At 41.9% G+C, this 27994-nt stretch overlaps 1 protein-coding gene across 5 annotated transcripts in view; it reads left to right on the top strand.

Annotated features, from left to right (window-relative positions):
• LOC111865268 (uncharacterized protein CG3556) overlaps positions 1 to 27994 on the top strand; it is a 171173-nt gene that overhangs the window by 27810 nt on the left and 115369 nt on the right. For 4 of the 5 annotated variants that reach the window (XR_002842955.2, XR_002842956.2, XM_023853162.2 and 1 more), the window contains exon 2: positions 11738 to 11839. Coding sequence is in view for 3 of the 5 variants with exons in the window: in XM_023853162.2 (XP_023708930.1) it covers positions 11764 to 11839 (76 nt within the window). In the remaining 2 variants the exon portion in view is untranslated. Of the gene's footprint in view, positions 1 to 8354; positions 8390 to 11737; positions 11840 to 27994 lie in introns of those variants that run through there. The other variant, XM_023853163.2, reaches the window with a different exon arrangement.

Raw genomic sequence — 27994 nt, forward strand, 5'->3', positions numbered from 1 at the left:
AAATACTTATTTTATTCATCTCAATAACGCCTTTCCTTCGGTGACTGCGGTAAGATAAGCGAATTAGGGATAGACTCAAACTTTTCCGACAAAGGGGAACTGCATTATGTAGTTGCCGATCACTGGAACGGACGCTAGAAGAAAACGAAAGACTTAATTTGAACATATCATTGTTCTGTCAAAATATACGGATCCTTAACACACACGTCATTTTTTGCAGACTTTCGTCGAAACTATATGACACCTGTAATTACGTAACTGGTAATCGGAAACTTCGGCAACGGCAAGAAGTCAAGCAGTTTGGTTGGCTGACGTAGGCTAGGAAGAACTAGAGGGGAATCCTCGAGAGCTGTCACTCCCACCATGCATGGGACATCTTTCCGTGTCCCCAGTATAACAAAAATTATACGTAGCATAGTGATACGTTCTAATGTTGAACATAATCAGCAATAGAGATACAGCATTTTAAGGAGATGAAAGATTCTTTTAGTCAACTTCGTTAAATTTGCGTGATATCGAAAATGTTTAAAAGTTACAGAAGCTGACCGTTCTTATTCTGTGTATAATGGAGTTTCCGATAAATTCGGCACGAAGATCAGAGGTTTATATAGAATAGTGGTTCTCCCCAAAATTCTCCAGGCTCCCACACTATGTTTTTCTCGCATTTAACGAAGTTGTGTTGAATTCACACGTTATTTATAGTAGAATTACGTGCAACTATAATCGCGATCTGTGAAATTGGAAGGATTGGAGATGAAGTGGTCGTGACAGTGAAGAGGCCGGGGCGTGTCTGGTGTCGGGACTAAGAGTACATGGAGCCGAACCTCTCACATTTCATTAATCTTCCTTTCATTTATATTAGGATTAATATTTTCACGTATATGGAGTTTGGTTATAGACGGGTTTTCGATTGACGACCGGATTTACTGGACTTTTCGATACAGCGCGTGACTACACTTTACAGTTAACTGTTACACACACTAGTGTCCACAGTCACGTCTCCACTGCCGTTGCCTTGTAGCGACTTCCAACGGAGGACGTTTCCCTTTCTCTGGGTTCCCGAACGATCCTCGGCCTCAGCTGCCAGCTTCGAAAAGCAACAACTGAACCTCAGCAGTTATCTGACTAACTCACACACCGATTAACTCACTGATTAAATGACAAAGTGAGTCTGAGTCTGAGTCTTATATTACGACCGACGGTAAGTCGGCCAGTCTGTCTTGGTATAAAGCACCCATCTGGGACTTACGACAAGATTTTTATTACTGTCAGAGATTTGCGGGTTTGTTGACGTGGGACGGTCTCTCTGACAAGAAGACGGGTCTTTCGTTACAATTGCTGCTGACCCTCGTCAGCCAAGTCATTCCGGGGTACAAGTCCTGTGGGAATCGCGACCGTATTTACTGTTTCAGATTCGAGACTTCTTTTTCGTCGCTTCCTATGACTCACATGGCTACGGTGGTTGTATTTGACCCAGCCTCCACAAGGGAGTTCAACTGAAAAACCCCTCACTGCCCTCCTTATAACACCTTGGCAAGGACCGCGCAGGAAACAACTTTCCTCTATTGCTCTCTAACGGCCACTATCTAGTAACGGCCGTTGTATAGCTGCTTACTTCGGTTTCGTTGCCAAGCAAGAGGTCCACAGGCCACGATATTAAAAGTAATTAATTAAAAGGTTGGGCGCCAATGAGAGATGTACACTGATAAATATAATTAAGGGAAGGTGCTCGAAGTCTAAGTGGACGAACTAGGAAGTCGGATAGCAAGGGAATCTCAGGTGTGTTAACAGCCAGAGCTACCAGCATCAGTGGTGCCGAGACTGATCTATTCGTCACTAGGAGGCACCACTAAACGCTTATGGTGAAGTACGTATATAAAGATGCAGAACACAGTTCACTGTTCATACACATACTTTTGATAATTTCATGTTCCAAATTTTTCAATTAGAAGTATCAAATTGTGCACATCAATTTCTTTAATAAATTATAATCCTTCAGTTCAATTTGAAGCGTTAATATAGAAGCCGTGACGGCGAGAGGCACACTTCTGTTGTGGTCCAAGAGTTGACGCTAAGCAATTTTCAGTTTGAGAGTAATCATTTCGAACACGACACTAGAAACACAGAGGCGCTGCTTTTCAGAAAGTATGTAATTCTCATAACTGGTTGGTTACGTACATTCAAACTGGGAAACTACGTCATAATTTCAGTAATAACAACGTGGTTGGCTGGCAGTTACAAAGTTCTTTTCAGCACGCGCAAAGCATGCAGCTAAGGGAATGTCGCTTTCGAATTTAAGGCTGCACAGAGAAGTCAAGAAGCCGGAACAACTGGCACCTAGATATTTCGAAATTTCCAAGGAAATATCGCATTGCCAGCGCAAGACAAAGCAGTACAACATTATGAAAGTCACAGTTATTGATTAATTAATGACCGAATATGTATTACACATATAAATATTTAAAATTTATAAACCAGTAAAATAAAAGTAATTATAAATAAATTTAGGGATCACCTCTGTGGTCTAGTGGTCAGAGTCCCTGGTCAGAGTCCATATGTCTCGGGTTCGATTCCCGGGGTTACCAGATTTTCTGAGAAGTAGTGTGTCTGGAACGGAGTCAACTCAGCCTCGTGAGGGTAATTGAGGAGCAATTTCAAGGAAGTAGCGGCTCTGGTCTATAAACCTGAGATTAACGGACGTGGGGATTCGTTGCGCTGACCACGCGACACCCTCTATCCACTATAGTTGGTATAAGCTTCGCCGACCAGCTGCGGTAACTCGGGCGGTGTAGTTCGATTGCGGACTACAGGCCACGGAGTTTAGTTTTATAAATAAATTTCCAAAAGTTACTTCAATAAAATAATACTTAATTATCTGAAACGATTCGAAAGGAAACGGCGACAAACAGTATTTCTGTACCTCACATATCTTCAAGGCATGGTTACTCATGTTACATTGATGTATTCTTAGATTCCCATGCTTACAGTGATGGGTGTTCTACAGATCGCGGTAACGGGATTTCCCAAAGTTGCTGCTGGTGGGCAACACTGCTTTTTAAATAGTCTTCTGCCAATAGTGAGTCATTTTTAGTTTAACTAGAAACCCATAAATTTCCATTTGTACTTTATTTTTTTACGAGAATGTATAAAATGTATAGCAGGCAAACTGGGCTCGTCTATTCGCAGGTTTAATCTTCAAACGTATTCAGATGGATCTGTTTTTAATTTGATGTAGAAGTCTACACTGTTGGTCAAATAGATTAAGGCGAAGTTGACCCTATTCTTAATTAGTTAAGCACTATACCATGAACGTATGGAGGAGTGGAGTGGAAACTCCCCCATTCTTGATCTCGGCACTAAATGGAGGTAAGTTATCAGCTTCACACCCTTTTGCTTTATCCCCGAGGAAATCGTCCCCTGTACTCATTTGAGAGAAGGCTGGGAGGGCCCCAGAATCGGTTTGGACACTTTGGAGAGGAGACAATTTTGTACTACCAGGAATTCAACCCGGGCCGTCTAGCTCGTAGTCCGTTGCTATACCGACTGAGCTATCCTAACTCCAAACTGTTGGTTAATAGTATCTTGGTCCGTATCTTTCTAATATAAACCACACGAAGCTCAAATGGAACTTACATATATTGTTTTCTTGAAGACAAAAAGGTTCGTCTTACAATATTAGTTGGTCACAGATACAGACCAATAGCATTTTAAAATTTCTATTTGGGACAGTTTTCGTTAAAGAGCGTATTCAGCAAACTGGAAGAGACTATGTTACTTCGTAATTAGTTTTGTAGTATATTCTCTCATAGTGGCAGTAGATACGCAGCCAGCCGGAAAAAAGAAGCTTTGGGAAATAAATACAATCCATCCCTCCACATGGATTATATTATTAGCGTGAAGTCCTTTGAAATTTCAACAGAAAATTATGAAAAATTAAATGCCAAAAGTGTTTGACATCAGTAACTTTAAACATTTTGGATATACAGCTACTAATCAAGACTTCATGATGTAACAGTTCTCTTCAAATTGTGCAGTAATACTCAGGATTTTTGCCCCCGCGAAGATTATTAAAGAATATTTACTGATGAACATGAACTCCTTCTTTTTCGTTAACTGGTAACAGAGAATAACCAATAACAGAGGAATACTTTTTTCTGTCTTGTCTAAGTAGCAACAGTCGGCTGTTGGGTGATTAGGAGCTCCGGTACAAAATAAGCACGAAGAAATAACATTTTACATCTACCATTACAGACCAGATTTCTTTCCTATTCATATCTTTTTAATTTTCTGTAGTATTATTATGCATCCGGGGGCACGCAGTAGGGTAGTTGGTCGAGACACTATGCTACAAGTCGGAAGGTTGCTGGTTCGATTCCAGAGGAGGTCATTGGATTTTTCAATTGACCTAACAGATAGGACAGTCGGTATAGCTACTGGCTACAGGCTGGACGACCGAGGGGTTGGATTTCGAATCCCGGTGGGGTCAAGAATTTTCTTCAAGTCGTCCAGACCGGCTCTGGTTTCCACCCACCCTCCTCCCCAATGGGCACGGGGGACCTTTGCCTGGGGTAAAGCGGCAGGGGCGTGAAGCTGACCACTTCAGCTAGTGCCGAGTTCAAAAAAATTTGGATCTATACATCCACTCCCCCGTAAGTCTTCATGGTGTAGTGCTTAATTGGTTAAGCAGATTTTGAAATAGACATTTCTCATACGTAGTTAGATTCTCTACAGAAAATTCCTCAATTAAATTATCTTTATATATTAAATCAGGTTTTCAGTAACTTTGCACGGTTTTAACAACGAAATTTATTCTGCAAAGTTACAGATTGAGCATCTGCTGATGCATTTCGTCTCTAGCTGCAGCCTATCTTTTCCACCGTACACTACGCATTTTGTAAATAAATCCTTAGCTAAGACGTATACAAATGTATGGGCAAAAACCAGCGAGAAGTTACTGTTTAAGAAACATGTATTTCCTTTTATTTCTTTACTTTACCTTAATTTCATCGTAATATTGAGTTGTAACGTTTTTCCTGGAAGGACATCAATTTTACGCCTCTTACGCATTTCATTTTGAGAGAAGCTATCAATATGCAGAGTTAATCTGATCCGATATAAAAAAACGCCGTAATTTTAGTCCGCAAGCGAACTATACCGACCGAGCGACCGCCGCTTGTCGGCTAAGTTTAGTGCCAACTTTTGTGGATAGAGGGTGTCGCGTGGTCAGCGCAACGAATCTCCACGGCCGTTAATTTCGGTTTTCTAGACTGAAGCCGCTCTTTCCTTGAAAGAGCTCCTCAATTATCATCACGAGGCTGAGCGGACCCCGTTCCAGACTCACTACTTCTCAGAAAAATATCTGGTGGCGCCGGGAATCGAACCCGGTCCTCTGCATCTGTAGAGAAATGAAATAGCCTTGGTCCTTAATCCACAGAAAGCAAACAATACGTTGCATTAGGACGACGACTGAAGTTGCTGGAAGTAGTACTTGCGCTGTGTAGGTTAGGGTTTATCTCCTTTAGTTTTATTTGTGCCTGGTCAGTGTTCACTCGCTCCAGCAAACTTCGCCTCTCCTCGTGGAAGGCGATACGAACTGAAATGCCACCCGCCAGCTCTCACTGCATTGCAGATGTTCGTACGTACTGCTCGGCTGTGGCCTGCAAGGGGCCACAAGCCACGGTGTCAGCAGCTACTCAGAACGTTTGCATTTGAGGTCTTTAAAAATGTACACCAGAGTTAAATAGGCCGCCCTATGTAATGTTTTCTATTTAATTTTGTGATATTTGGTATTTGTAATAGGAATTTACTTTCATTATAGTACTGCGCCATAGCAATAAAAAAAAATACTTTCATTATAGCACAAGTATATTGAAGAATACAGTCTTATTGCTAGTGGGGTGGGACTAAGTCCCTTGTACTGTGGCAACTTCTGGCCTATTGTAACAGCCCCAGATGATAGGTGAGGGTGATTGTGGAGCAATTGGTGGAATGAAGATTGGCAAGGGAAACCGAAGTACTCGGAGAAAACCTGCCCCAGCGCCACTTTGTCCACCACAAATACCACTTGACCAGACCCGGGATCGAACCCGGGCCGTCGCGGTTGTAATCCAGCGACTAACCGCTTGAGCTATGGTGCGGCTCTATGAGGGACTTAGTCCCACCCCATTAGCAATTAAAAAATGAAAAAAACCACTGTGAAAACCTCAAAACTTACAAATATATTGGTTAAATAGGCAACGCTGCTCAATTGTATTTGGGCCGTGAACGGGTCAAGTCTCTGCCAGAATTGAAGATTTTTATGGTTTTACCTCAGATGTTCCTGGCCAATTCCTGGGAATAACTTTAAATTATACAACAACCTCTCATTGCATACCTTCCCAATTCATTATATATTAATATTATACTGCAGCATCCTGTTGCACTGTGTATTCCTGTTCCCACTCCTTGCCGTCTTTGCGCGGCTTCGTTGATACGTAGGTTGTACCGAAAGTCATGAGCAACTATTTTGCATGCAACATGACAATAACAGACGAAAGAGAGTACGATGGTAGATGGAACCAGGTGTTGTGTCAACCTTGAGTGTCTTGTGACGTGAATAACTTGCATCACGTGACCAGTATCACTCCTAACAAAATGTCCGACAACGATATGTCGTTTCGCCAGCGTGCTGTCATCGAATTTCTTGTGAAAGAGGAAATCCCTGCTGCAGAAATTCACCAGGGACTTCAGCGTGCTTAGGGGAGTATGTGCATGGGTGCGAGCAGTGTTCGAAGATGGGTGAAACATTTTAAAGATGGGAACCCCAGCATCGAAAATGAATCTCGGAGCGTTCGTCTTCGAACGTCCTCAACTGAACGCAACAAGGAAAGATCGGATGAGATCATTCAAGATGACAGGCGTGTGACTGTGACACAATAGCCCGAAAACTTGGAATAGGGCCCAGTGCAGTACAGGAGATGATTGAAAGCTTGGGCTATAAGAAAGTTTGTGCTCGTTGGGTCCCGCGGTTATTGACCGAAGACCACAAAGATCAGCGAAAAGCCATCACCTCAGAACTGCTGCAGAGATATCGACACGAAGGCGATGATTTTTGCTCTGTATTGTGACAGGCGACGAAAGCTGGTTTCACCATTTCGAGCCTGAAACGAAACGGCAGAATATGGAATGGCACCATTTGCATTCTCGATCAAAAAAGAAGGCAAAGACAGTGCCATCAGCTGCGAAGGTGATGGGCACAGTCTTTTGGGATGCAGAGGGGTTTATTCTGGCCGAATTCCTGGAACCTGGGCAAACCATCAGTACTGCTCTTTATGTCCAGACGCTGCACAAGCTCCGTCGTGCATTGCGCGATAAACGTCCGGGACGAAACATCATCATCCTGCATGACAACCCTCGCCCCCACGCCGCTCGCCTCACATTGGTAGCAATTGCAAAGATGGGGTGGGAAGTTCTTCCACACCCCTTCTATAGCCCTGATCTGACACCTTCCGACTACCATCTTTTCGGATTTGTGGAGCATCAGCTGCGTGGACAACGTTTTGAGACAAGGGAGGCAATTCAGAAAGCAGTGCGTCAGTGTCTTAGGATGGCTGGAACGGAATTTTCAAACTCCCAGAACGCTGGGAGAAATGTGTACAAAGAAGTGGCGATTATGTGGAAAAATAAAGAAAGGTCTGTAGATTAGGGTGGTGCATTTGGTTTGTCAATAATAGAGCATGTTACTTTACAACAAATTGTTGCTCATGACTTTCAGTACGACCCTCCTACATTAATACTCACAATGCCCCTTCTTGTCTTCTCGTTATGCAACACTACATGTTTCGGCCTAACTGGCCATCATCAGGTGTGTAAGATGTTGGAGTGAAGAAATCTGCAGCTCTGATGATGGCCAGTTACGCCGAAGAGTGTAGTGTTGTATAACGAGAAGAGAAGACGTTGAAGTGTGGATATTAATATGTCGAAAGAAGTTGCACAAAGCCGACAAGGACTAAGAACAGCAAGTTATTATTGTTTTCCAACTTTCCAGTATACGATATATAGTTTGCATTACTAACAACGCAGTTGAATATAATACAAATACAAAAGTATTCTTACAAATCTAATCGATAGTTTACGCTCTGTACTGCTATTAAGAAATATAACAATATAAACTACATTGAGCCGGTCACGGTAGCCAAGCGGTCTAAGGCATGTACGGCCTTCGGTCGCTTGGAAACCGGGATCGTGGGTTCGAATCCCACTCAGTGCATGGATGTTTAGTTTTTGTGTGTGCATTTTTCTGTATTTGTGTACAGGTAGAGGCCTTGCGACGAGCTGATCACCCACCCAAGGAGTTCTACCGAATGTGTAAGATCTAGAAAAGCCGAAGTGAATGGAGAACTTCATGGAGGTAGGCCTAGGCCCACTGGGGCTGTAGTACCAAGGAAAAATAAAACAAACAAAAAAGAACTACACTGAAGGCACTTTTTTTTCAATAGCTCTTCCAGGCCATTCAGGGTTCAGGCCTCTTATTCAGTTCCATAATCATTTTACACAGTCTATAGGACTCCACTGGACGAGTGATCAGCCGGTTAGGAAGCCGCTACCTCCACACAGAACAGCACAAACAGAATAAACGCATACACACACCAAACATTCATGCATAGAATGGGATTCGAACCTACGATCATGGCGTCGAAGTGAGCGAAGAGAGTTCATGCCTTAGACCCTGTGGCTACAGTGACCGGCTGAAGGCACTTATAACTCTGTTAATAAAGATATTCATCGGTAGACATATTGTGACATGTCTACTCATTGCCAGGCATCGGCTCGATGAACACCCCGCGATACGGGCGTGCAGTAGTAGGGCGAATATTTATAGTTCTTTACTAGGTGTCTATCAACGGTCCAATGTATTGAAGAGACAGTTATCACGTGACTTGTTTTCTGTGTGGTCTGTGCTACGCAATAATAGAATTGTGTTTTCTGTGCGTGGTCCTTGCCGAGAGGATATGAGAGAATAAGGGAATGGGAATTGACTTCACTTGAGTTCCGAAGTTCCAAGGGAACAGCAGCGTGGCCAGAAGAAGAATTAGAAGACTTATGTGTGAGACGTATGTGTTAGTAATCTTGAGAGTGTAAGAACTAATTTTAGTTACGACTAGTTAAGATCCAATAAACCGATTCACCAAACGAAACCCGCGTCTTAGTCACTGAAACATGGGAAAATATTTTACTGAAAGTTGTTTGAATTTATTCCTGGGCGTAAATAATCAAGCACCACAGAAAGAAGACTTGTTGGGGACTAGTGGTATAGTTCCATCATTCTTAACCTCGGCACTAGATGGAGGTGAGTGGTCAGATTCAAGCTCCTACCACTTCACCCCTTGGGAAAGAGCCCCAGGTATCTATTGGATAGGAGGCTGCGTGGGCCCCAGAGCCAGTCTGAACGTTATGGAGAAGATAAAAATCTCTTGCCTATACCAGGAATCGAACCCAGGCTTCCCGATAGTCCTGCGCGCAGTCTTGTCACTCTGCTGACTGAGATGTCCCAAGCATGCACAAACCCGTACCAAGTTTTCTATTACAAATATATTTTTTATTTTTCTCATGGAACAGATTCCGTCTTTAGAAAGTCATTTGCTTAATCAAGACATTTCTGCCTTCTAGTGAACCCGAGGATTCGTCACCATGTTCACAACAACCCACCACTGAACTTCTGCGTGAGACAGGTGAATCCAGTCCACAACCTCATAAACTTTATTCAAGACTGACCTTTATGTCATCCATCTACGCCTAGTTTTCCCAGGTGATCTACTTCCTACAAGTTTTTCAAATAAATTATATATTTATTGACCAATGTTGACCAACACTGAATTAGTTCAACCGGGGGGGGGAGGTGGCGCCTTGCATTGGTGTGCCCGCGACTGTCTGACAGTGGTGAAAGTCTGGTCGTGGGCTTCAAATGGGTGCTTTGTTCCGGGGTGGACTGGCAGACTGACTGTCGGTCGTAACATGAGACTCGACCCGACCGGTTCATGCCTGCGCGGCAACGAATACGAAAGCAAAAAGTGGAAGCCCTGTTTGGTGCGGTGTTCTATATTCAATCCGCCTCGAATTTATGTGTCACGTCAGAGCAGACTGGCCTTCTAGGTTGTGGAGTCGTGTTCGAATCAGCTCCACCTTATCTCTGCGAGTCCTACAAGGCGACAGAAAGGGAACCCCGTGCCTGGGGGTGTAACTGGACCTCCCTGTACCCGGGGGATATAATTACGGGAACTTGGCCTCCATGATGGAGGAGGTTCGAATCTGAGACAGTACAATATGGTCCTGAGTCGTGCGGGACTCGGACCTGAGAATGAATGCGCTGGCGAGACCAGCAGCAATTGTAAACAGCAGACCTATCTCTCGTGAGAGAGGATGTTACATGAGGACTACGGCAGCAAATGTTCAATTGAAAAAAAGAATCTGTAAATACTGACAATGGACTTACTAACACAGATTTGACTGACAAATGACAGACCCGACCTCTCGTCAGAGAGGACGCCCCAAATAAACAGGACAGTAACTTTCACATAAAGAAAAAAAATCTGGTCATGAGCCCCAAACGGGGCTCGACACCAAGACAGACAGACTGACAGACCGTCAGTCGCAATGTGACTTTGACTTGACAGACAAGTCACCTCCGTGTGGAGGCGGGGTCGAATACCTCCACCGTGACCCTGAGAGTCGTAGGAGGCGACGAAAAGGAAAGTATCAAATCTGAGACAGTAAAATATGGTCGCGAGTTTCAAGGGATTCGGACCCGAGAAAGACCGCGCTGCCAGGGGCCAGCAGCATATGCAAAAGACAGACCCGTCCTCTCGTCGGAGTGCGCCCCACAAAAATAAGACCGTAACTGTCAAACGGTAATAATTAATATCTGGTCATGAGCCCCAGATTGGGCTCGATACCAAGACTTAACTGACTGACTGACTGACTGACTGACCGACCGTCAGTCGCAATGTGACTTTGACTTTGACTTTGACAGACAAGTCAATTGAAATATAGTAGCCGCTGAAGATGGTTGAAGTCTGGAAGTGACTATAGCAGAACAAGTAATTGGGACACTGAAATTGTGAATTGTGTCAGTGCGGATAAAAGTGTGCAATAATTTCGCTAGATCCAAGACCGGCGTGAAGCTATTTGTCGCGTCACACAGCAAACTCATGACAATATTATCACTTACATGACTGTTCCTTCTCATTTACTGATTTAGGTTTTCATAAAAAACCTTTTGTTTCATAGTTGCTTCGCTATTTCTTGGTGGTTAAGGGTTGCCATAAGTGCAATTAAACCATTTAATAATTCATAAGTTAATCTTAACACGTAGTGGATAAAATGTACAATATATTGAGGACTGACAAACAGAGTGTTCTGCGTGATATAGGAAAAAGGAGTTTTATTGACTACGTACATAAAGAGGGTATGCACATTTAAGGTCATTGCCTTCGGATCCATTTTAATATTATCATCCAATCTTCACCTACTTTGTCAGATAGTCTCTGTATATTGGTATATATTGGAAGAAATCGTCTTCCGGTGATGCATTTACTGAGTAGGCGAAATGTCGGATTAATTCTACGGGCGATTCCACATTATTATCGAGACTTCCGTTTATATGCCACGGAAACCCCGACAATATTTTAGAATCACGATAGTATTATGGCAAGTTACGGCAGGAACTTCCTTTTCAATACTGAAATTTGCCTCTTTACAGGTTGTTACTTGGTGAAGACAGCAGAAATGGCAATTGTAACGCCGCCAGTATTGATCCTCATCTTTCAGACTCTAGTCTCCATGGTTGCAGCTCAAAATCCAGGTAAGTACACAGTGCACTTTTATGACAGGTGCTTTCAGGGCTCCAAAAACACACTTGCCACTGCCAGCGGGTGAATTAACTAAGATCGATGGTGAGTCAATTTAATCCTCGCTTGACTCTCTGAAACGTTTAACATCCCAGAAGACGACTTTCTTCAAGAAAATACTTAATTTTAGCTGAGCTGTAACGCACTGTGTGTGTGTGTATGTAAACTGAAGGAGTATAAGAGTGGGGTAGGACTGAATTCCTTGATACTGTGGCCTGAAATGAGACTACTGTACCAGCCCCTGATGATTTAGCTGTAGGAGTGGGGTAGAACTAAGCCCATTGGTACTGTGGCTTCAAATGGGCTTACTGTACCAGCCCCTGATGAGTTAGCTGTAGGAGTGGGGTGGGATTAAGTCCCTCGGTACTGCTACCACAGAAGGACCTGTTGTACTAGCCCCTGGTAAGTTAACTGTGGCATTGCAGTGAAATTGAGTTTCTTGTTACTCCAGTCTTAATTTGGCACTTTTTAAGAACATTTTATGATAAATTAGTGTGAAAGAAATTGGGGAATGCGATAATTAACAAGGGAAAACGGACATGTTCGGAGAATAGTCTGTTCCAGTGCAGTTCTTAAGTCTACGAATTCCAGGTGAATTGTGACCTGGGCTTTCTCGGCGAGAAGCCGGCGACTAATGGCCTGAGCTACAGTATGATATGATTTTGGATCTCAACGAAGTGACGTAAGAGAAGGATAAAACTCTGTCATTCATAATCTTCACTAAATGCTTTTACAACCCTCAAATCTAGGAGGATGAAGTTGGAGGGTATATAGCACGCAGGGGGAAGATTATAAATTCTTATAAAGTATTATGGATATATCTGAAATGGGGAAAAGCTTACTAGATGTATGCGTAGGTAGGAGAATAATATTAAAGTTTTCAGTTGTGTGAATTTATTTACTGGCTATATCTGGCTCAGCATATGTTTTAACTGCAGAAATTTGAGAACATCGTAATGAAAATCCAGGTACCATCAAAGACGGAGAATTTCTTGGCATATGAAGTGACTACCGATGTTTCAAGCAGACTTCCCCCCCCCCCTCTGATTTCGACAGGGTTAATCTTTTGCACATCCTGAAGAGACTCAGCAATTTAACTGCATCGGTCCTGCAGATTACAGAATCTCGAAGCAATTATTACCACCGAGGTGACAGTACAGACTTAATCATGAATGTGTTAATTAAATTGTATGCCAGAATGTTGTATAGAATGATGAAGTTCATAGAAAGGTTCTGTAGAGAACTGGTGCCTGTACAAGTCACAAACAACAGTAACAACAGAGTACTGCCTGGGGATAATGTAGAATGCATGTAACTGCTCCAGTTTTTGCAACAGACCAACATGAACCGAAGTTTTTTTGTTGATGTTATAATGAATCTCGTTTCGTATCAGGGAAGTTTGTTTGCACCTAGGCTACGAAGATGATTGATGGACTAGATGCTTCTTTTGCCATCTAATGAATAAACCATATAATATAATGGATAGCAGAACACGTAATTAATTGTTAGAAAGTACTTAGCAATCACGGAACTACACGAATAATAATAATATGTTCTCGGATATTGCACATTGCAAACTGGTAGATGTTAAATGGTGTTCCGGAGGAATTTATTGTTTTCATCTTCAGTTTGAAGGCCTTTAAGTTGTAGCCTATATTATATAACACGTCATTAAACTTACAAATTCCACGATTTCGCATCCAAGATTAGTAATCTTCACAGTCGCTGCTGTGGAAAGTCACAAATATTCCATTGCACGACTCAGTTTCTCATGGAACCTTGGGAAGACCTATGTGCACACAGCAAATGGCCGCCTACATACGCGACGTCTGAGATTGCCACGGCGGTAACTATGAATATTACTTTATTTTGGAATATGGCATCCTGTAGTCTGGTGAAATGTTATTAGGTTTGTAGGAATATGCTGTATTCTTCACCAGGAAACTTTTCTTCCCCCTCGAAACTACACAGAGTCATCATATTCCGGAAGACAGTATTCGTGACATAAGTTTCCCCGAAAATTCACACTGACAAACATTGTCACGTGTATGGGTGACTCAAGACGGGATTCGGATTGGTAATTGAATTTAATAACTACCTACAGGTCTAACTACAAATAATTATTGCACAATTACTGATTTTCACACTAGAAAGTACTCTACGCTAATCTCTTCAGCCTCTCTACATTAGTCTTCACGGATCTACAACACACGAACTATAAAGGTCTCACTAAATCACACACCCCAAATGTCTCTGTACTACAGTACATATAAGGGTCTTAAAATCCCACGTGAAATAACCACAGGCTAACCTCTTGTGCTCTTCTGTACTCCCAGTTGCAATTCGCTCTGATGTTACAGCTCATGGCTCTCGTTATATAGCTGCGGAACGGACATGGACATGCAGTAAACGCATATCACGGGATCACTATCCGGTCAGTCTATTGGCGCGTCGGTTTGGTCTGTAGAAATCACAGCCTCTCCTGTTGTTGCGAGCTGTGTTTACAGAGCTCTTGTAATTCTATTCGTTTTAGATTTTTATGATGTAAATATTGTGGTATGTTGAACCTTTACTATGCAACGACCGCGAAATAAGCAACCACATAACAGCCGTTTTAAAATAGCGGTTTCGTAAACAAGCGTCTTTCCATGGGAACAATTACACTACAACAGAAGAACGGTGTTTTATATGCTGTCCGTGCCGAAATATTTTAAGCAGGACCAATTAGCTGTGTACACTTGACAAGGCCAACCATATTCATAAGAGATAAACCCGACCTCTCGTCAGGGAGGAAGTTAGATACGGACTATGACCACAAGGGTTCAGTTGAAACAATAATCTCTGGTCGTGAGTCTCAAAGGGTTGACGCCAGGACGAACTGATTGGCGGTAAACCGCCCGTCGTAAAGTAACTCTGACTCTGTTGCAGTTAATCAGTCAGAGTTAATGAGTTGTTGGTTAGTGAGTTAGGTAGATAACAATTCTCACAATGGAGGTTGGAGTCCAGTTAGGTCCACTCGGCACGGCGGTCACTGATTGGCCTATTGTACCTGCCCCGTGTGATTATGATGATGGAGAATTTGATGGAATGAAGATTGGCAGGGGAAACCGAAGTACTCGGAGAAAACCCGCCCCAACGCCACTTTGTCCACCACAAATCTCACTTTACCAGACCCGGGTTTGAACCCGGGTCGCCGCGGTGGGAAGCCAGCGACTAACCGCTTGAGCTATGGCGCGGCCTCCCATGAGTTAGGTGGCTCAATGCTGCGGTTCAGTTGTTGTGAGCTGTTGCTGTTAGAAGCTGGTAGTTGAGGTACGGGGATAGTTCGGAAAACCAGAGGAAAGGGAACGTCCACAGTTAGAAGGCTCTACCAAGCAACAGCAGCGAAGATGTTATTTTTGATACTGGTGTGTGTGTGTGTGTGTGTAACAGTGAAATGTGAAGTGTAGTCACGCGCTATATCAAAGTGTGCAATAAATCCGGCTATCAATTCCAAACCCGTCCAAAGTCACACTCGTACAAGTGACAATATAAATTCACTGGTGTTTCATAATTTTATGTGAATATCTGTGCTTCAGGATCTCAGTCCTGATGTTCTGAAATGGTGCGTGAACGTGAGTGCTCTCGTTCTCTCTCTTCTGACTTCTCTCTGCCTCCAATTGGTTCACTCAGAGCAGTGTTTTTCCCACTTCCTGTTCCCTTGGAAGGCGACCTTTCTATGGCCCAGAATTTGTTTTCTGTTCCCCGTGTTCCAGTTGATTAGCTCGGGCTCCAGTGCCGGTACCGCTTGCTCCTGTGTCCATTCCGCTTTGTTAGAGCTGAGCTTCCTCTTGTACCCTGACGGTATTCCTAAACGTAGGCAAATAGCTCCCAGACTACAAGACGGCACATAACACAGTAATACATAACATATTTCAATTAACAAATTCATTATAGTTTGTTTTAGTCGGTATAACGACGGGCTACTGGCTGGAGGATCTGGGCTCTATTCCCGGCAATGCAAGATTTTTCCCTTTCCACAGTACATATACCGACTCTGGGGTCAATCCAGCTCCCTGTCCAATGGGTACCGGGAGCAATTTTCATGAGTGTAAAGCTGCAGGGGCGTGAAGCTGACCACTCGCTTCAATCTAGTGCCGATGTGGAGAAAGGTGGAGATATAACTCCACTCACTCTTACATCTTCATGGCATAATGCTTACTTAAACACAGGTGCAACTTTACCTTTACCTTAGAATAAGTGTTCGAAGCTTGGGCTCTCATTCTGACTCCNTATATATATATACACACACGTAGAAGCGCGATTAGGCTTACGGTCTGAAAATGAGATATGTCGATTGTTGGTGGTATTTATTTCGAAGCGAGAATTTTTGCTCAGTGGAAATATGATATAATCGGAATGACATTCAGGATCATTGGTATTCTGTCTCCTCTTTGTCTTGAGGGTGTCTCATCATCAGATACCAACGCACGAGTAGATCGCTCTGTCGTCGTTAGATCCTATTTTCAGCATAGCTGGGGACCAGCATCGCAATGCCGGAGATTTTTTGTTCATATAGGATTTTTATCTCGTAAGGTTGCCTATTCAAGGTGTGACGTATGTTTTAACAGACAATGTTCTGCCACTCCCTACCCCTTCGGTAGCAGAAGTCGAAGAATTCAGCACCGTTTATGCCAAAGCCCGCCATTGACCACTTCCACAGACATGCTGCATCCACATCCGAACCATGAAACAATTTTAATGTTTTCTTCTCGTCTTCTTGAGTGTCCAGTTGGAGGTTTCAGGGGGGCGTCCTCTCAAAAATTCTACATATAATTCTTCGTCTCCCTAGCGAAACTTCTCCCACATTAAACTGTACGCTTAATTCCACAGTAAATATTATATTCTTAGTGGAAGCATAGAGGCACTCGGTAGCATAGTTGGGTGAGGCACTGTGCTACAAGTCGATGAGGTTATGAACACCGTTGCATAACAGCGGAAGTTACTCGATTGTTATTTGCGTATTCATTGCCGCGGGAATGTGTTTATCGGGTATTTGCCTAGCAATGAAAGTCTATTCTGACTCCACTGTTCCGGCTTTCGGGTGCCGTGTCACAATACATAGCTGTTTACTTTAGATTTCTACTGACAAATCTAAAAATGAGACCTTTGAAACTATTTTGGCCGAACTCTAGGCTAGGTACAACTCTGAAGAACCGAATAGAGATGGTAGTGTTTTTTTTAATTAATGTTAAAGGAATACAGTGAAGCAGTGGAGACTATATTACTCCAGTATGAACCAGGGACACGCTCTTGTGAAGATGACAATGACCGCAGGATTTGAGGTTCTCTAAGCGGTGGTTATGAAGCGTACTATCTTCTGGGATATAACGCCGCTTAATTCTTTTAAATTCGACTGAGGTTTCGGAGGCAACATATTCCTCCGAAACGTCGGTAAACTTTCAAAGGACTACACAGCATTGTGACCAAGAAGATAGAAGTTTATGATATTAAATGTTGGGCTCCATATAAACACGGGAAACGTTTTGATTAGCTGGGTGTCTCCGAGGCCGGACACAGTGGCCGCGGTGTCTAAGGCATGAACTGTCTTCGTTCGCTCGAACACTGGGACCGTGGGTTCGAATTCCACTCGAGGCATGGATGTCTGTGTACGTCTATTGTATATTTGTGTTGTTCTGTGTGTAGGTAGCGGCCTTGTGATAGGCTGATCACTCACCCAAGGAGTCCTACCGACTGCGTATAAGATTAAGAAACCGGAAAAGCGGCAGAGGTTCAAAGGGCTGTAGAACCAGAGAGGGGGGGGGGAGAGGGAGAGAGGTGTATTAACATTTCAAGATGGTCCATGCTACAGAAACTGGTTAATGGGTTAGTTAGATATCATAAACAGTTGACCAGATTCACGTTATTTTAAATGCAAGAAAATGGAAAATGGAATTTTTTCAGGTTTAGTCGATGGTTGTTTTCCAACATTAATTTCGGTTTGTGTAGAATAACGTAGATGATAATTCTTAATGGTAGGTTGAAATCTTACATGTTGTCCATGAAAAAAACATCGTTGGTAACGTTTCAGGATGTACAAGATAAGAAGTTTTGTATATATATTTGACTTATTGTACAGTTGACGACTTTCAGATATCACGCGTGTTTTACAAAAAATGAGCATATACAATTCCATAACATGTACATTTCTTCAAACAGATGTAAATCACACTGTCTTCTACAGAGATACTTCCAAATGTAAGTTTTTTTTTTTAATTCGAGGTTGCGATCACATGTTGCTGCAAAATCACGCCGCCATTTCAAAATCAATTCCTGCTATTCTATACAGCGTACTACACTCTCGAGGGCAGATTGGCCTTCAGTGTGGAGTACCTTTCCTTGTTTGATATCACATATTTCACTTTGATCACTGTTTTCATCTGTGCTTCTTTGTTCAGCAGCTCAGCTATGGAATTGTCTGCAAGATCACGCTCTTCATCTTTGTCAGCGTTGAACATGCGCATCGAAATATTCGGGGCAAATGTTAGATCAGGCTGCTTAAACTCCCACTGTTTTGCAAATTCGCCATCAGTTTCTCTCATGACTTTGGTAGTGTTTGTGACCACGATTGGACCATGATGCAGCTATCCAGTATGAAATCATATCACCTGTATCAGTGACTAAAGATGGGGTTCGGTTTGGTAATTGGGTTTATTAACCAGCTACAGGTCGTAGCTACAAATAATTATGACATTATTATTGATTTACAAAATTTACAATCACTCCACACTAATCTTCTCAGTCTGTTTCCACAAGATTTCACTACTCGTTTCCTGGAAACTGATCTATAACACAGGAACTGCAAAAGTCTCAATGAATTACACACACCAAATATCGATGTACTACAGCACATGTGACGTCACACTGAATCTTCTAATTCTTCCGGCCACACTGCTGTTCCCTTGGAATTTCGGATCTCCAGTCCACCTATTGCTCATTCCTCACGCTTACGACTGCCCGCAAACGACCTTTGCTGTCCCCACAGATCTGCGCGGATCTACAGATAACAAGTCACGTTTTCTCTATCCACTGTTGTGTGACGTGACTGCCTAAGCGGAAGTGTGTTTACCGAGCCGTTGCCTAGAAACGGGCTGCATAACGCCGTGTTATATTGTTGTGTGTGTGTATCGCTGGGGTATTTAACGAGCCCTTACCTTGCAATGCGTTGTCGTGTCACAATACCCTTCATAATGATACCGAAGTAACTGACTGCACCGAATACAACTAATGATTGCAAAAAGAAGCCTAGTCCATTGGCTGTACCAAACCGATAGCATTGAGTGGTATGAACGCCGCACCGATACCGTCGGTAATAAATTATATTTCACTTGGTTAGGAAGTTGCATTTTTTAGTTCCAATAGATCTTCAGAAGGAAGATTTATCTCTGACAAAGATATCTCTGTTTCTGAGACAGATCATTTGAATACCTCCTGGGACATCGAATCATTTTCCTCAGATCTGTATGATGCTGGCAAACGTGTCAAATAAATTTACTTAAGACCGGGGTTCGGCTGACTTACCAACTAACACACGTGTCAATTTAGTGATATTAGAATGCGTTGCAAGTGATGGTGGTAGTGAAGAAGATGATAGAGTGTGGATTAGAAAGGCAAATTGAGCATTTATTAAACTATATCCTATATGGAAAAGCAAGATGATTTCCAAGAAAACAATAATCCGTATAATCAACACCAACCTAAAGTCAGGCCTCCTTTATGCATGTGAAGCATGGAAAGTCACCCAACAAATTAGCAAGAGAATGCAAATCATCGTTAATCGATGTTTGCGCTCCATCTTGAACCTACGACGACCAGATATCTTCTCTGATTAAGATCTGTGGGAAATCACAAAGCAAGAGCCAATTACTCCTGACAGTAGAAAAATAAAATGGTGTTGGATTGGACACACTTAAGAAAACCTGAAGGATCCATAGAGAAAGCAACACTGGATTGGAATCCACAGGGAGCACGAAGACGTGGGAGACCTAGGAAGGCATGGAGACGATCTGTAAAACAGGAAATACTCGTAGACGAAAAAGGAGAGTGCCGGAGAGAAGTGAAGAAGTTGGCAATCGACAGAACAAAATGGCAAAAATAACTTCACATCAGCCCTATGCTCCGAGAGGAGGAACAGGGAATGATAATGCTGTTGAGAATGCGTTACAACATACGAATATTTTTACGGTTTCTTTGTTTATGTATGATATGCAGCTGCTACATGTTGGGAACATGCTGGAGTTTCAGTTGGAAGCATGCTACAGTTTAATCCTGTTCCACCAGGACTGTAAAGTCGGTCCTTTGCCAGATGCTTATTTTTATGAGATTTTGTGACTCATTTTGGAGCGGTTGAATTTGTCTGCAGTCTGACGATTTTTCTTCCTTCCGCAAACACTCAGTTGTGGTACAAATATCTTTTCTTTGATAGAATCGATAGAATTGTTAAGCATACAAATAATAAAATATAAAACCATGGGTAGGAGTAAGAATTATTCCCGTATTTGAATAGCTCGCAGTGGATCATATATTATCATTAATGCTGCATTACTGTGAGTTGTTACTTTCACGCATGCGCATCAGAAACTTGCGGTGCATTTTGTCAGGAAGTTGAGTGAAGGACAGAGCCAGCCTGGATGTACCGGTGACGAGACAAGTCATCTCTGCACAGAATCGCAAACCTATTAAACAAAAAAAGGAAAAAAGAAATCCGTGATTTTAGTTCGTAAGCGAACTATACCGACCGAGCGACCGCCGCTTGCCGGCGAATTTTAGTGCCAACTTTAGCGGATAGAGGCTGTCGCGTTCTTGAAACTGGATAATTATCATATGCTCAAGGATGAAACTTTTCAATTCTTTAATGACGCATCGGGGCAGAAGAAACACAATGTCTCCCATCCCGTAACGAATAAATACTTTTACTCTATTCATTTCTCCTTATACCGCGTTTGTGCCGTCACACGGTGGTTTTGGCATGAAGGAACTTAAGGTCGGTACGAATTTTGATGGCATTTGCCCATAACTCCTGGGATATTTGCTGGAGCGGAGAAAATGAAACAGTTCTACGTACTGTAAGCACGTAAAATAAATCTTGATAATTTTTATACAGTTTAACTGAAGTAACACCGTGTGTGTATTTTCTAAATTTTGTATGGACTGGTTTCTTCGTTGGCTTAATCATCCACCCTGAAGAATGAGGCGAAATGTTGCGTTTATATCATTGTCGACTTCTGCCGATATACACCGTTATATGTATATTGTAGAAGATAAAATTACGCATAGTCACTGCTTTGAGAATCGTACATTGAAGCAACTCGTTAATTCCTGGCATATATTGTCACTTGTGAGGGTGACTACGCGGTAGCGTAGTTGGTTGAGGCACTATGCTACAAGCCGGAAGGTCGCAGGTTCAAGTCCCGATGAGATCATTGGATTTCTTCAATTGACCTAATCCTTCTAGCCGTTCTATAGTCCTGGGGTCGACTCAGCCTCTAACAGAAATGAGTACCAGGAATATTCTTGAAATATTCTTGGGGATAAAGGGCGGCCGGCGCGTAAGGCTGACAACCTTGTCGTCATCTACTCGTACGAACCGATTGTCTAGATAATTATATTATTTATTATTATACTGCAATTGGGTTTTAGCCCGGTGGCAGTAGTACACAATACGACACAACAGACAAATAACACACATTACACTAAGTGACAACACGTTCAAACAAAACACAATACACAAAACACAACAATAAGGACATCCTGCCACAATGAATACAAACCAAATACGATTAACAACTACAACAACTACAGAGAAATACAAACAACTGCAACAAATACAACAACAATTACAGAGAGAGAGAAAAAAATACAACACCCAAAACACAAACAAAAGGAAAACAACAGTCATGGATGCGTAATGTCATTCACTTCACTTCACTTCACTTCACTGCAATTTTTTTCTTTTTAATTATTTCCACCCCAATTTCACTTCGCCTCATTTATCACTTTCCTAACCCTTTGCCTAAAATTGCTTGGTTTACAGGACAGAGTACCTAAAGCATCTGCAGGTAGTTGGTTCCAGAGCTGTATGTTCCTATTTACTAAGGAGTATTTCCCGATATCTGTCCGTTGCTTTCTAATGTGGGAACCTCAACATCTCACAACCCTATGGGCCTCCACGGCCTGGCACAGGGATACCTTTACATACTTACTTTAGAGGTGACTATAGATGAAGAGATGAGGGGATGATAGTTTGTTTGCAACATAAATAGCAATTAGCTCATTCCGATATGCCTTTATAGTGGTAGTTACTTGTACCCTCGAAGGGGGAGTTTTCCTTCTTCGGCCTCTACAACACATGCGGAGATATCCATATCTGTTCAGCAATATGTTCTTTGTTAAAGCAGCAGCGACATTTAGTGCAGCACTTCCATGTCCCTTTATGGGTATGTAAGCAGCGAGGGAGGAGAGAGCGCTCACATGCCCGTTCTTGATTATTGCGTTTGGTTAAATCACTTAACTGTTACATCTGATTTATGCATGGCAACACAAAGACTTTTCTTTGCGAAAATACAATAGCATCTCTGTGTGGCCTGGATATATTCTTCGGTTTTTAGTCTGCAACATTTCTATATAGTAGTGTTGGTAGCAGCCTGTCACAGGGGCCGCGTGGTCTAAGGAATGAAACTTCTCTAGCTCGAACACTGGGATCGTAGATTCGAATCCCACTCGAGGCAAGGGTGTCTGTTTGCTTTTTTTCTGTGTTTGTCTTCTGTGCCTAGATAGAGGCATTGCGACGGGCTGATCCCCCGTCCGAGAAGTGTAGGACTTTGTGTAGGATTAATAAAATGGGAAACCGGCCAAGGTTCAAAGGGATATAGAGCCAGAGAGAGAGGGGGCGGCGGATGTTGGTAGCAGCATTCTCTGGGTCTCTTAACGTTATTTCTTAAGATAATTTCTAATTGTTCACTAATTTGCTTAGTGCTCCAATAGGGCACCAGGAAGGGAAGAAAAGTTGTTGATGAAACTCGTATGTCTGAAAGTAGGTGAACACAAATATTTATTTTTCTGCAACAGAGGTCGTGATGTTTGCTTCGCGTGTAACGAACATACAGAACAAGAATCACTGAGTTTCAGGAAGGCCCAATTAAGATGGAACATTAAAAAATGTTTGAATACCGCGTCGCAGAAAGGTTTATTCTAGTCCAAGTCCGGCCCCGAATTCAGATATAACAGCGTGTGCTATTTACGTCGTTTCTGAAATGTTAGCAAACAGAACTGGGGGGGGGGGGCTTGTTATAGGCGTTTCCTGTTGAAGCCATTTTTGTGATTAGATGATCAATGTCTTCTGGTACTAGACACCGTAAATTCTGGTAGACCCTTATTCGTACCTATCCAGTTTTCTATACACCAACACGTTGCAGAATGCGGTAACCTTCACGGCTACATCGGCGAGATTCGAAAATATAAGGCTGTGATATTATACAAATATAATTTAATGATTTTATAAATTCTTCTTTTAAAGCCTTGCTTGTCTTATTGCCCTTCCTCATTCATCATTTTTCTCTTCAATTTTAAGATTCCATATTGATTACACTCTAGTGTGTATACTCACTAGAAATGCTCTAGATTTTGCCAAGAATTTAGCTCGGTGTTCTCAGTATTCGTAATTTCCGTTAGATGGCACAGATATATGTACTCGTGCATTTGGAACTTTGTAGTTTATTTTATGGCAAGATGTTGGGATGAATAATGTCTGTATGGAACATTTTCAGCCACTTTCTTGGGGAGGTACTTCTCCGCATCTAAAACTTAATCAGTTAACGTCAAAATGAAAAATCCTTTGAACGATTAACAACGATTCAGAAGAATAAAAGTGCCGAGGAGAGTATTTGGGTGTTAGAGAAAGGAAGCAACTTGTGCCTGGAGAGAAATACATACCTAACAGTTTCAGAATATTACGGTGAACGTGGGACCAAGACAGATTATATTGTCAGGACATGTAGTAGGCATGGCTGAGAAGAGATATGAACACAAAAGTTTACGTTGGAAACCTGAAAGGGGGTGAATATGTACACGGGAGTGTAAAGGCAGTATGTACGTTTAATGTATGTGGAGGGTGGGAGGGAACTCGATGAGGACATGGAAGTACCTGAAAACAACTAAACGTAGAGCTACTTTATCCGAGCGCCATAGCTCAAGCGGTTAGTCGCTGCTTCCCACCGGGGGGGCCCGGGTTCGATCCCGGAATTTGATCAAGTGGGATTTATGGTGGACAAAGTGGCGCTGGGGCGGGTTTTCTCTGAGTACTTCGGTTTCCCCTGCTAATCTTCATTCCACCAATTGCTCCACAATCACCCTCACCTATCATCCGGGGCTGGTACAATAGGCCAGAAGTGGCCGCAGTACAAGGGGCTTAGTCCAATCCCACTAGCAATAAATAAAAAATCTAATTGCCATGTTTCGTCTACGTATTCCTTAAGAATGTATAGCCATTCAACTCTTTATTAATAATCACTACATGTTTCGACAATCCAATTGGTCATCATCAGGTGATGGAATACTTAAAACATATTTTTGAATTGCAATCACATTAACTAACATGTTGACGCATATTTACAATTGTTTCTGTGTACTATGTGTGCTAGATTCATTGAAAAATCACAAAATTATAAATTTGCTACATTATAATGTAGATCAAGTTAAATCGATCCCATAACATTGAATTAAAATTAGGTAAAATGTAGTACGAGTAAAAAACGTAATAGGAGCATAGTCCCTTCTTCCCCGTGGTAGTTCGGTGTTGATTAACATTCGTGATACATGTGACGCTTTGGAATAGATGGGTGTTACTTAGCCTCCTTGGCTGTGATCCTTTACTTGTGTACTCTTGGGCTGCATAGCTTAAACTGTAAAAGAATACTGGGCTGGCAAATTAATTTTCGAAAAGGATTTCTCTCAAGTATCCTTGGGGAGTTTCCCCCGACATCTAGGACTTGTTTACGAGAGTTTTCTGATCGTTCCATTATCTAAAACTTATACAGAAGCAATGAAAGTTCTTTTTAACTGTCAGCTTTGCATTTCGGCAAGCAGAAGTCGAACTATTTTAGTGCAATGTACATATATATGAAGATATATGTCTAGTACCTGTGTTTGTGTTTGTGTTTCCAGAAATTGAATCAAAAAGATAAACTTGTTCAATTGAATAAAATGCCTTATTTCGTGGCACCCTTATCTAATTTCTTAACATAACTACCACGAACATTGTGTTCGATATGAAGCCTTAACATCTGCTCGTAAATGTGACGAAGCCTGAAATTGTATATATAGACACAGTCTGCTTTTACCGGTTCTCATGGTCTCTTCGCTTGCAGATTTCTTATATTTTTTCTTCTACCCTGAAGATGGAGGCGATACGTTCCTCCGAAACGTCGGTTAACACCACATATACACGGTGCCAAATCCCAGAAGACTGCTTTCTTCATAGTCAATGCCGTGAAAGCCTCAAATCTTACTATTTATTACTTTATCTTCTAAAGCGATAATGTAAGATGTGTGTTTTTGATGGTTTCGTTAAATAAACGAAGAAATAATTGAAAATACCTTGAAAATTACAAGGGTTGGATGAAAAGTAGTGGCAGCACTGCTGTAACATGAATGATGTTCGTCAGGTGGCTGTAGTGATGTCTGTAGCTGATGTCTCTGCATAAATATAGTATACCTTTACGTAAGTGTTTCTGACGTTGTTGTATAAGAATCTAGATTGCTCGTCTTTTGGTCTTTGTTCATTTTCTGCTGTTCTGAAGAAAACAACTTTTCGGAAACGTAGTCATTTCCTTACTCACTTATGGGGGGAGGTGATAAACGCCGTTAAGGACCATTGGACCAGTGAGAGATGCCTTTACATTTCTAGGCAGTTGTATCCCACAAATGGGAGATTTCTTTCTTTCGGACTCTTCGAAACCTATGCAGATTTTTGTCCCACAATTTTAGTTTAATTAACGGTGCGGCGATGTTTAGTCCTACACGTCAGTGTTCCCTTATGGGTATGTAATTTGCAAGGCTTTTATGCCCAGATGTATAGGTCTGGTATGTTGTTTTTGCTTTTGGTGCTCCTGTTTCTGAACGTCAGTACTAGGGCTTTCGCTTTCTTGTGTAAAATTATTTCTCTATGTTGGGAACAGAATATCATCATCAGAACATTTGGTACGTTTCATATATTTCGACCTAATAGAACTCCCAGGAATTGCTCTGGCTCGAAAAATAAAAATTTGGAGATGACGAAATAGGGTTCTTAGAATTTTGATAATGTATAATTCTGGCCAATCCTGGATTTGGTGATTTTATATCTCAGTTCGGAAAACAGTGAATCACAAGGGCTCATTGACGTGTGAGTGCAGACTATACATTTTACTACCTGAGTTGAAGTATTTGCAGAGTATTTGTATAGTTATGATCACTGTAATTGCAAAATCTCCTTTTGAATCAGCAAAAATATATGTTTGCTTTGTATTTCTAAAATAACGAAAACAAGAAGGCAAAAGGAAGGAATGCATAAAAGTGATTTGGTAACTTAGGGCGCCCACAGTCTGTCCTTAGCTATATGTGAATATAAGAATGTTGGTAGCAGCATCCTCTGGGTGTGATAACGGTATTTGTTCTGGTAATTAAGTGTTGTCTAACTTGTGTGATGTTCTACTACGGATCCTGGAACGGAATACTTGCTTGTCTTGTTTTCCCTTCCCCTTTGTCATGTTACAGGCAGATTACAGTCCAGTGTAACCTCATCGAATAGCATGCGATAATACTTCTCTGCGTAGTGTACTCCAGAATTTGCCAAGAAGTTAGGTCGGTGATCCTCAGTTTTATAATTTCCGTTAGATGACACATATATGTACTCGCGTATTTGGAACTTTGTGATTGATTTGACGACGAAATGTTTTGACGACTAATTTCAGTATGAAACATCTTTAGCCACTTACATTGGGAGGCAGTTGTCACTTTATTTCGTATAATCTCCAATACCATGCATCTAAATCTGATCAGGTAATTTCCTAATGAAAAATCCGTGAATCCTAAACAGCTCTTCAGAAGCAGAAAGAGTGCCAAGGAGAATATTCGGGTATAAGAGAGAGAGAAGGACATGTGGCTGGAGAGAACTACATGACTAGGAGCCTCAGGATTTGTGTTGGCAACACACTATTGTAAAATGAAACAGAGATTGATTAAATGGGTAGGACATGCAGTAAGCAAGAGAAAGAAGAGGTATAAACACAGAGTTTGCGTCGGATACGTGAAAGGGAGCGAACATTTGCAAGGTGAGGACGTACACGAGAGTGTAAAGTCAGTATACGTGTATATGTTAAATATGTGGTTGGAAGAGGGAATTGGATTGATTCCTTGGAACTACGAGAGAATAGAAGTGCCTGAAAATCACTAAATGAAAAGGTACTTTCTCCCTGATATAGAGAGAAGTTGACGTTTTCGAAAGAATTATGATCGTAAGAAAATATGCTGCTTAGATTTTCGTATGTACCCATGATGTGTATGTAACGGCCACTTGTAGTGCACTCATTTTCATATGTCACTTCTTACTACATGTTTCGGCAACATAATGCCATCTTCAGGTTCGTCACTTACGCTAAGCTATTACATTGTTTGCCATTTTGTGTCTTTCATAAAACTATCCAGAAAGCACATTATTCGTCAACCATAATAAAATTTGTGTATACTAAAACTTGTTAAGATTATTCATCTACATATCTCAATTCAAACCCGCGTATAATATGGTTCGTCCACTATGGGAGTCGTTTCTGTGAGTACTGTGTCTATGATGTGTCCTTCCTTTTTGGCTGCGAGCGTAGCATAAAATTATGAATTCAAATTGAATCAGGTACGGGGGGAAAACTCTGTTGCTCAAATTACTGTTCCCATTGTGTGACTATGAATTAGTTGTGAGAAGTTAGTTAATATTTATCGTGGAGTATTCATTACTGTATAAAGATTTAAGAAAAGTAATTACACCACAGGGGGCATGCGGTAGCGTAGTTGATTGAGGCACTATGCTACAAGCCAGAAGG

The sequence above is a fragment of the Cryptotermes secundus genome, unplaced genomic scaffold (genome assembly GCF_002891405.2).
Source record: "Cryptotermes secundus unplaced genomic scaffold, Csec_1.0 scaffold1901, whole genome shotgun sequence".
In the NCBI taxonomy this organism is placed as follows: domain Eukaryota; kingdom Metazoa; phylum Arthropoda; class Insecta; order Blattodea; family Kalotermitidae; genus Cryptotermes; species Cryptotermes secundus.